General features: G+C 35.3%; 1 protein-coding gene across 1 annotated transcript in view; it reads left to right on the plus strand.

Moving 5' to 3' along the window:
* The window catches only part of LOC150099382 (proprotein convertase subtilisin/kexin type 4-like), a 58,477-nt gene extending 47,638 nt beyond the window's left edge, over positions 1 to 10,839 (plus strand). The window contains exons 10-12 of the mRNA XM_090403615.1: positions 1,665 to 1,765; positions 8,449 to 8,670; positions 10,082 to 10,839. Coding sequence (XP_090259741.1) covers positions 1,665 to 1,765; positions 8,449 to 8,670; positions 10,082 to 10,802 — 1,044 coding nt within the window. The 3' untranslated portion in view covers positions 10,803 to 10,839. The remainder of the gene's footprint in view (positions 1 to 1,664; positions 1,766 to 8,448; positions 8,671 to 10,081) is intronic.
* Positions 10,840 to 11,330: the final 491 nt, after the last annotated feature.

The raw sequence follows: 11,330 nt of genomic DNA on the forward strand, positions 1-11,330 counted from the left end.
AATATGATACTGTATGAGGGTCAACGTGGCTTTGTGAAAGGTCGGTCATGCCTTAGTAATTTACTAACTTTTTATAAGAGCGTAACAGCTGAGTTGGATAAAGGAAATGGCTACACGATGATTCTGCTGGATTTTGCAAATTCATTTGACAGAATACCACATGGAACATTGCTACGCAAATTAGAATAAATGGGGATGGACATGACACTGGTTACGTGGATAAGAGGGTGGCTACTGGACAGATATCAAAAAGTGGTATGTGAAGGGACATATTCCAGGCGAAAACAGGTGACTAGTGGTGTGCTGCAAGGTTCAGTTCTGGAACCATTGCTGTTTAATTTGTGCATAAATGATATAGGAAATGACTTGAAGGGAAATATTCAGTTGTTTGCTGATGATGCGAAATTAGATAGAGTAATAGTTAATCAAGGCGATGTGGAGAGCTTGTAGGATGATTTAAATAGGTTGTCAGTATGGGCAAAAGTTTTAATGTGGAGAAACGTAAAGTTATTCGCTTTAGGATAAATAGATTACAAGCCGTGTATCAAATAACGGCACTATACTCCAGGAAATAGATGAAGCTAGAGATTTAGGGGTGGTGGTAGACAGAGAGTTAAAGTTTAGAGGACATATTGCTAAGCTGGCACATAAGATTACTTGGCTATTGAAGAACACATTAACAAGTAGAGATAAGGAAGTTGTTATTCCTCTTTATAAGGCTTTGATACGTCCACATCTGGATTACTGTGCTCAAGTCTGGTCCCCTGGGTTTCTTGGGGATGAGGAAGCAGTGGAGAGGTTTCAGAGGCAAGTGACTAAGTTGGTGAGTGGCCTGTGGAATGTTCCCTATGAGGATAGTTTGAGGGTGTGTGGATTGCAGAAGTTGGTTGATAGGAGAAAAAGAGGGGATATGATAGAAACATTTAAGTTTGCTTAAAGGGTTTTATAGGATTGATGCAGGGAAAATGTTTCAGCACTAGAGGGACCAGAACAAGGGGACATCCCTGGAAGTTAATCGTGATGTGAGGACTAGATCTTTTGCTTGGAGAGTTGTGAATGAGTGGAATGGGTTGCCAGAGTCAGTCGTGAGCGCTTGGTCTGCTATGTGTTCAAGGTATGATAGGTTGGGTTTCCCGCGATGAGTCTTCGGATTCTATGAAGGTGCTCTTATAATAATAATGATGATGATGATGATGATGATGATGATGATAATAATAATAATAACATCCTTAAAAACGGATACAAGCAAATGTAAATGAAATTTTAATCTTATTTTTAACATTTCTATAATCCTGAAATATGTATTGTGCAATATATTTAATGATTTTTGCTTGAAAAAAAAATTATGTGCGCCCTTTGCAATTCATATTCGCTCTATGACGATAATATTGTTGATATTTACCTAATAAATAAAGATGTCGCTTTTGTAGCATTGAATTACCAAACGTATGAAACGTTCAATATAGAACCTGCTTATGTTTCATTTAATTGCATTTATATGTATTGCGTGATATATTTAAGTGCTTCTAATATTTTTTTTAAATCTAGGAAAAAGGATTTTTAATTCTTTAACGAATAAACCTTCTGTTATTTATGCATAATGAACGTATAGAATTTCTTAAGTAAGAATAATGCTTCGAAAATGATTTTTGTTTTCTGTGCAGGTGGTTCCCGAAGCGAATGGTAAATGTAGCGAATCATTTCAAGGAACATCAGCAGCAGCACCGATGGCCGCCGGTGTGATAGCGCTCGTATTACAAGCCAAGTAAGTGGAAGAAGAGACTGTTTACTTGAATTTCAACAGATAATTTATTTTCTTTACTTTGCCGCAGTAAGTCCTAAAAGTAATAGTTTGGCATTTTCATTTACATTTAAAATTAGAAGTACAGTGCTTAAAAATGCCCACCCACTCACCCAACATTCGCAATTACTCACTTGTGTCTGGTTATTTGATAATTACTATCCCAGACGACACTTTCTACAGAAGCCATTCGATCAGTGACATTTATACTCGGAAGCATAACCTTGGTAACTCTCTCTAGAATAACGGCTTTGTCTCCTGCCACATACTCGCGTAGTAAACAAGAAACGTACACGCATCGATGACCTGCTAAGACTACGGATTTTTTTTAAATTTCTTTTTAATTTGTGCAAGATCGTCTGCATGGTCCAGTGCACAGCTTTTTATTCCTTCTGCTTTCAGCACACATTTGCTGTTGTAACACAGTAATCAAATCAGTAATATGCACTACGATCTTCAAGGACATCGCATAATATAATAACACAAGCTTATGTTTACCTAGCTCTTTACATATGATTATGGCAACGAAATTAGTCTATTTATGTCCAGGATGTAAAGTTGCTGTCGCATGAAATACGCCTCTTCACAAATATGCCTATATGGCGTATTCAAGTAGCCGGGGAAAAAAGTCAAGGTTAGAAAAGCCTGTGCTTTGAGTATATCTTTGTAATGGTAATAAGACACAAATCTTCATGACATTGAAATGCTTCCATAGCCACTGGATACAGTTTCTTTGTGAAGATAATGAAATGACAGTTATGTAATATTCAGCTTAAGTTTCTCAGTTTTTTAGACTTTTTAAGTATGAAGATGTTTAAGTTGTACTTCAAGTATTATCGAACAATCATAGTTAGCACAGTAATAAAATGATTGACGTACGTAGCATAATCGTGTAATCTAATACTACAAACTTATGTTTATCTTTTGTATATGATTATGACAACGAATTAATCTATTCATGCTGCTGTGTGTGTGTGTGTGCGCGCGCGCGCAAAATAAACATAAAAAAAGTCAACAGAAAGTAAAAGCAACTTAAGAGAATTTAAGACCATCCTCACACCACTTCCATGATCTTTCATTCTTTCTACATGCCGAAGCCACCAAATTTTCATCCTCTTGAGTCCCATACGAAGTTTGGTACATTTTTAACTTCATTTTTCTGAAGAAAAATTAAAAATAGTAGAAAAGACAACTTTTTTTTATATATTTATTTTATTTTATTTTATTTTATTTTATTTTTTTTTCTGTATCGTTTCAATAAAATAATAGCAGATATTTTGTCGTTAGCCTAGTTGGTCGAGTAGATAAGATCTCCGCTCTTCTTCGAACGTGTTCCCTTCTCACTATAGCATGGATCTTTGTTGGAAATTTAAGCCCATTAGGTCTTATGATTAAGCATTTTACTCATGGGAATAAATAACCAAAAAATGAAACCAATACGTTTTAAAAGTAAACAGACTTTTTTTGCATAAAACAATAATGATGAATTTTTGCAGCCAGATTCTTTTTCTTAGAAGATGTAGGCACCCTTAATCTGCCTAAATTATATTATTTATTAAAACTATGGTTAAAACTCTGGAGATACATACCTTCAATGCTGGGAGTCTCGAGATCTATGCTGCTTATAACCCTCCAAGCATTCCTCTGCTGATAACAGATCTGGACTCCATACTTGGTCCAAATGACTCCATAATAATAGCAGAGGATTTCGACTCAAAACACACAGCTTGGTACAGCTCATCAACTAACACCAAAGGCCACACACTTTTCAACTATGAAATGCTCAACTCTGTTGTTGTGGCCGGCCCTACCGAGCCCACCCACTTCAGCCCTTCGGGTGGCTCGGATGTGCTGGACATTGTCATCTTTAAAAATTTAAGATACCAATTCAAATTGGAATTTGAATTGGTATCAAAATTGGTATCAGATCAATTCTCTCCTCTGCACACATTCATACCATAGGACAAGTTAGCCAAGGTTTTTCCCGATCATATTGGTCCGGTGCCCAATATCAGTAATTAATACAGCAATAAATAATTTAACCATACAAATTCAGAAAGTAATAGAATCAGTCAGACAATCCACCGTCTTCCACCTAACCAACCGTGTCCCTGAAGAAATCGTGGATCTAATCAGAGCAAAAAATATAGCCAGGAAGAGATACCACAATACCAGAGCCCCACAAGATAAAACAGTATTGAACAATCTAAACAGGCAGGTCCGAGAAGCTCTTCAAAAACACAGAAACCATCAATGGGAAACCAAATTGGCTAACATCAATACTGAAGATCATTCTGTATGGAAATTCTTAAGAGCAATCCGCACCAAAAAGCAACTCATTCCCCCTATACAGACCAAGAAAGGAACAGTTCACAAAGATGAAGAGAAAGCCGAAGCACTAGTAGATAACCTAGAATCTCAGTGCAATCCATCTTATACAAATCTAAATATCAACCTTATGTACAAGATTCATTGTCATGTTAGGACAACCTTAAGACAGAACACTGTTAACTCCGAACATATCACTCCTATCCATCCGGCAGAAAGATAAATATCATCTCCCGTCTAAACAATAAAAAAGCTCCAGGACCGGATGGCATAACTAACAGAATAGTAAAACTGCTTCCAAGAAAGGCCATAGTCCATCTCGTCAACATTACAAATGCCATCTTTAGATTCCAGCATTTCCCTACTACATGGAAAACAGCCACAATCATGCCACTGAAGAAGCCAGGAAAAAATGCTCACCTTCCCGAAAGCTACAGACCCATAAGCCTATTGTCCAGCCTCGGAAAGGTGACAGAGAAAGTGATCCTCTCAAGATTCCAAGCAGAAACAGATAAGTTAGGAATTTTGCCTAATGAACAGTTCGGCTTCCGTAAGGCCCATAGTACAGCTCAACAAGTGCACCGGCTGGTAAAAATCATTACTAAAGGTTTCAACTGGAAACTCGATACAGCTGCCATCTTCATCGACGCAGAGAAGGCGTTTGACAAAGTATGGCATCAAGTCCTTCTCTACAAACTAATAAAATTTAACTTTCCAGTCCAGTTAATAAAAATAATACATTCTTACCTGAAAGACAGATATATGGAGGTCAGGGTCGGCGAAACGGTTTCGACCAGACGCAGGATCTCGGCAGGCGTACCTCAGGGATCTCTTTTGGCACCTCTCCTGTTTTCAATCTATGTAGCAGACATCCCTCTAAACCCAAGAACAACATTCACTGCATTATATGCAGATGATACTGCACTGATGGCAAGATCACTGAGCCCAAAACTGGCAACTAAAAGAATACAAACTAGCATACACACTTTAGAAAAGTGGAATGCAGACTGGAGGATCCAAGTTAACCCCCAGAAAAACTCAGCTATATTGTTTACTAGAAAGAAAATCCATACCATGGATGATATTTATTTATTGGGAGTAAAGATTCCATGGCAGACTGAAGTTAAATATCTTGGAGTGATTCTTGATAGTAAACTCCTATTCAGCCAACATATTAGTTACATTACCTCAAAGATATCCGTCTTAGCACAGCTCTACCCTATGATCAACAGACAAAGTAAACTGGACACGCAAACAAAATTAACAATTTACAAAATGGTAATTCGACCAGTTATCACTTACGCATCCCCAGCATGGAGCCACACCGCAAATTCAAACATTCTAAAACTTCAGAGATTACAGAATAAGTGCCTGAGGATGATTCTGGATGCCCCTTGGTTCATAGGAAACACCCAGATCCATAGAGAAGTTAATATCCCTTATATCTCTTCCTTTCTCATAAATCTAGCTGAGAAGTTCTTTACCAAGACAAGTAACCATCCAAACCCGTTAATCAAGGAAGCCTCGGAATATAATGAAGAAGTAATCAACAAATATAAAACACCAAAGTCTATCTTAAGTTCAGCTGAACATAACTAACTTCACTGCCCTCAAACACTTCATTCGAAGTTCTTTCATTACAAGGGAATATGAAAAGCAATTTTGCTTCACCCATCTAGCCAGAAATGTTAATGTTTATGTTACTCTAGCTCGTGTATTGGACAACTGCTGTAGTAATACACATAATGCGAAAGTCAGGAAAAACTTTGCTTAAATTGTTTAGTGTAGCTGCTACTCATGCATATTTATCCGGACTATTAATCAACGTCTTTACCTCTCTAACGCAAATTAAACAATATCATAACTATCTTTAGAAAAAGCCTCCTATTCCTCTTAAACCTGCATAGCATTTGATAATATTATATACAATAAATAATATAAAAGCACTTCAGTTTTAGCACTAATTAATAGCAAACTACTCGACTGTGTCTTCACTATATATCTTTGTGGCATTACCATATCACCTCATACAAAGAGCTTCTTCGTGGTTAATCTATAAAGCCTGGATATATTGATTAATCTATCTGGACTACGCCTTTTGTATCATGCAATCTAGACATCCAATATTTTATAGATCTCTCAGGAGTTAGATCGTGTAACTCTGCTGTATGGGTTTCTCAGTTAACCCTTTTTTGGCCATGCTTCTTTCAAGCTGTTTCCTAAATGAAGTTCGACTATTTTGATTTTGCGCTACAATTACAAGACCCACCCAGGATTTGGGAAGTACTGATTCATCAGTGTATTCCCAAACATTTTAGGATGATGCTATTAGGAATTTTTTATTTCAATATTGATATTTTATTATTGCATTTTTCTGATATTAAAAATAATAAAGTATTTTTTTTTACTTCACTCTAAGCCGTAGCACTTTAAAGGTGTAGTTAAGAATAAGTGCAACCTGAGCATCTTTCCTTAACTACACGTTATTCTCAATATCAGGAAGTTGAAGTAATTTATGAAATTGCGCATGAAGCACCATCTTCTAAGAAAAGAATTTGGCTGCCAAAAATTATGTTTTGTCAGACATCGCCTAACTTACTGAGAAAAATAAAATGATTAGAGTAATAGATATGGGATTAGTTCAAACTCCAACTTTACATGCTGCCTGTGCCCAAACAGGAATTAGTATCAATGGTATAAAATACAACAATCTTAGATATGCTGATGATACCATTCTAATAGCAGAAAACAGAAACAAATTAATCAAATTATTGCAGCTACTAATTAAAGAAGGTAAAGAATTTGAATTAGATATAAATGCAAAAAAGACAATTTATGAAAATCTCAAAAGATAGCAGATCCGAGCTAGAAATATTCATAAACAATGTGAAAATTGAACATACAACAGAATACAAATATTTAGGCACCTCCTTTACTGCAGATGGAAAGCAAAATAAAGAAATAAAAATAAGAGCAGCCATAGTTAAAGGTGCATTCTGGAAAAATAAAGATCTGCTCAGACATTCTGTGAGTATCGAGACAAAGAAAAGAATGATCAGAACATTAGTTTGGGCCAATTTTCACATATGGAAGTGAGACCTGGATATTCAAGAAGAGAGTAAGGCAACAGATGATGGCCTAAATGTGGTGCTATAGGAGAGATCTGAAAATCCCATGGACAGCACATCTGACAAATACAGATGTCCTACAGAGAATGAGAACACAGAGATTTTTATTACAGGAAATAATCCACAGAAAGATGAGATTGGCAGGACACATACTGAGAGGTTCAGCAAGACAGAGGATACTAACAGTTTTAGAAGGAAAATTTATGGGAAAAGGATCAAGAGGCAAAAAACGAAGGACAGGGCTTGAAGATATAAGATCATGGACAGGATCACATGGCTATGCAGAAACAAAAAGGAAAGCCGCCAACAGAGAGAACTGGAAGGACATGGTGCTGCACCCTCTCACTGAGGAAGCTACATGAAGAAGAAGAAAGGAATACTATTGAATAAAATTAACGAAATGAAAAAAAAAAAATAAAAATAAAAGAACTCTTACCAGTTACCTTAAAAATAAAAGAATTAAATGCAGTTATTTGTGAACATACTTATCGAAAGATTAAAGCTAATTAATACACAATTTTAAACCGATTCACCAACCGTAAGTTTCGTAATATATAAATAAGGGAGCTTCAGGTGCGGATGGAAGACTAAACACTAATAAATAAATGCACAAATTAGAACATTATTTCTTTCAATTAATTTGTTTTCACAAATCTCGCGGCACACCTGAAGACCTCGCGACACACAAGTTGAAAATCGCTGCTTCATACGCTTTGCGAAATATATATAGTAATTTATAGTCGATACTTCATTACATATCGCACTCTTGGTAGTTTTGGGAAAACGAAGACAGAAGGAACTTAATATTTAGAACCATTTCACGAAGTCGAGACTTTTTCTTAGAAAATTTTGATTTTTTTTTTTTTAAATTTCATATTAGAAACACAGCAATTTAACATTTTAAGAATTATCTTAAATATTAAACATTTCCGGGATTAAATCGATTCCTTTGACAAAATTTATTCAGAATCGACTGCACTGCTATTTTAAATTATGCATAGATTTCAAAAATAAATAATAATAATAATAAAACGCTTTTTATTCCCTTATAGGGAGTAGGCGAGATTTTAACAAACGTAAATATGTTCTGTGTCTAAAAATTCTCTTTATGTTCATAAAATTGCAATTTTTCATTTCTAACCCTTTCAATTCCACATTACAATTGTGTTCATGACAACTGTGTTCTTACAGTCCACACCTAACTTGGAGAGACGTTCAACACATTGTAGTAAACGCCGCCCGTATTTCGAACAGTAACGAAGAAGGGTGGTCAATAAATGGAGCTGGGAGACATTTTCATATTAAAATTGGCTTTGGAGTGATCGATGCTAGTCTAATGGTCGCACTAGCACAAAACTGGACATTAGTCGATCCACAGATAATGTTTCGAGTTTCAGAGATCGATACATCCAGGTAAGCCTCAGGTATTACATAAGCAAATTATCAATTTTGTGACTAGTTTAAGAAAGCGTTTATTATTATTGTAATTCTTTAAAAGGACAGTTCAATCGACACATTTTTTGTCGTTTTTTAGCCTTATCTGTAGACCAGCTTACGAAATACTTTAGTTTTTTTTTTTATGTAGTGTAGACTAAAGATCATAACCTTGTCGTGTTATGAAAGTAACTTGAAGGTACGATAAAGAGATGTCAATATCAACGATTAATCTGTTTTCTCTTACATAGATTCCATCCCTTACATCTTAACAAATTTGCGATGTAAAAAATATTTGATATGCATCAAAGCTTATCAGTAACACACTTCCTGGTGACCACACACACGCGCATTTCTGATCGAAATTCCCTTAGATTATAAATTTGTAGTACTATGTGTGCACTGCGTTCTTGATGAGAAATCTTTATCGTGATATAGCGAATTATGCAACTGCTAAACAGAATTCTTCGAGCAAATATACTACTAATAAAAGTTAATATTTCCATTTATCTATCATTGGAACTTTCATCGTTAAATGATATTGTACTTGGGAAAAAGGGGCTCTAGATTCTCCCTTCTTAATACCCCTATCAATATACAGATAACAGTGCTTCAAAAAAAAAAAAAAATGTTACGACTAATCGGCTTCGCCTACTTCCTTTGGACAATAAAAGGCGTTAGTGGATTTTTCTTTCAAATCTCAAATTAAAAATAAAATAAAATAACAACAAGAAGAAGGAAACACATAACTACACATTTGAAATCTCCACAATTTATTTTTCTATAACTTCAGTTATTACATAATATGCATATTACCATATTTTGAAATCATTGGACAACTGCTGAATAATACCAATTATCCAACGAGGATAAAAAAAAATTTTGAACTTTTTAAAATAAAATTAGTTGCCTACGTAGCCTCGTGATAAGTAATTAAAGGTTTCTTCCCAGATGGAACTAAGGTTTTTACCTTTCTCAACTCAGAGATTCTAAAGTAGAACACGCGTGAGGATGTAAAATAAATACTAGTTAGGATTAGGAACATCGCCTTTCGATATTCTATATATCACCCATTTTTTATCTTTAAATGCAAATCATATCTGTTGTTTCACTTCTTAAAGTGAATATCAAGGGGGGGGGATGAAACAGGAGTTTTGTTTTTATAGGATGAGGCTAAAAGTCAAGGCATTTTGTAAATCCAGCATTTTCATTTACACTGAAATAAGACGCATTTTGACTGAAAAAAAAAAAAGAAAAAAAGTAGAAATTCTTATAGAATATATCTTGTTAATGAATTTTTGATTTTCTATCAATTGTCGGAACATTTTTAGGCAGTATTTGTTTTATATTCACGGGATTAATGCTTTAATTTATTATTTATTCCTTCCAGACCGATAAAAGCCGGAAGTGAAGTGGTACGAGCAACTGTGATTGACAAGAATCGAATGAAGCCATCGAAACGTGTAAATTGCTTGGAACATGTTGTGAGCATAATAAGCTTGCAGCATCCCAGTCGTAAATATCTGGAAATATATCTGGTATCGCCATCAGGAACGAAATCACAGCTGTTAACTAAACGTCTTACGGATAACGGTACCGATGGATTTGTAATGTGGAGGTTTACCAGCGTTCATTTTTGGGGAGAAAATCCACACGGTAGGTGGCTTCTGAGGATTAATGACACAAGATTGAGTGGAGACCCTGGAATCCTTGAATATTTTGAACTCATCATATATGGAACACGTACAGTCTCAGAACATACCACTGAGAACATTAATGTACGTAAGTATAGCCACCCACTCAATCATGAAGAGCTTGTCCAGGTTGCCCAAACAGAAAATAAAACTTCACAGAGTGTGAAACTTCGTCAATATACCTTACAGAGGACTTCTCCAGTTTTAGATAAGACTCACCCTATAATAGCAAGCAAGCCAAAACTTTCAAATGATCAAGGGTTCAAAAAGTTCTTTCCTCAGAAAATCAAGAACGAAGGAGTTAGGTTCCACCCACAGTATCTTTTTCAAGATGATCCTTTACGTTATTTCGACGAATCTTCACTATTAAACCTTCGACTCCGTGTATTTGCGCTTGCAAAATTGTTAGTTGTTTAAAAACAAAGAAATATCGCAAATTAATGTTATTTATTTATGTTTTAGTTTTTTTATCCTTAAAAAAGTAAATATTTATTATTATTATATAATTTTACAAAGATTTTCTTTAATTTTTTATTGTCTTTGAATGTTCCAAAGTTTATGGGTGATTGTTATGATACGATTAAAAAAAAAAAAAGTAAATTACTACTAGCTAGATATACAGTATAGCTACAATATATCTGTGATATCAGTAAGAGATTGTCGGTCTCGTGCTCCATCTCCTTCAATATTCCTAATCTTATCTCATTTTCCGTTGCGTATTAGGCTCATGGTATGTTACGACGAAGTAAGTAAGTAACTTGCCATTTTATAAACCAATAAGGTGGTTAAGCCCATCTCTAAAGTGCGTATGATTTCTAGGTTGTCTGTTTTGGGGGTGTAAATATGGATTTTCACAAGTCAAAATAAGCCACCTCCCTATGAAAAATCTTACATATATTCCTCGCATCCAGACGAGATTCGGTCTTAAGTCCTTCGACCCGAAAG

The sequence above is a fragment of the Typopeltis vanoorti genome, chromosome 14 (assembly GCF_054136105.1).
Source record: "Typopeltis vanoorti isolate ZY-2024b chromosome 14, IOZ_Tvanoo_1.0, whole genome shotgun sequence".
Lineage (NCBI taxonomy): Eukaryota > Metazoa > Arthropoda > Arachnida > Uropygi > Thelyphonidae > Typopeltis > Typopeltis vanoorti.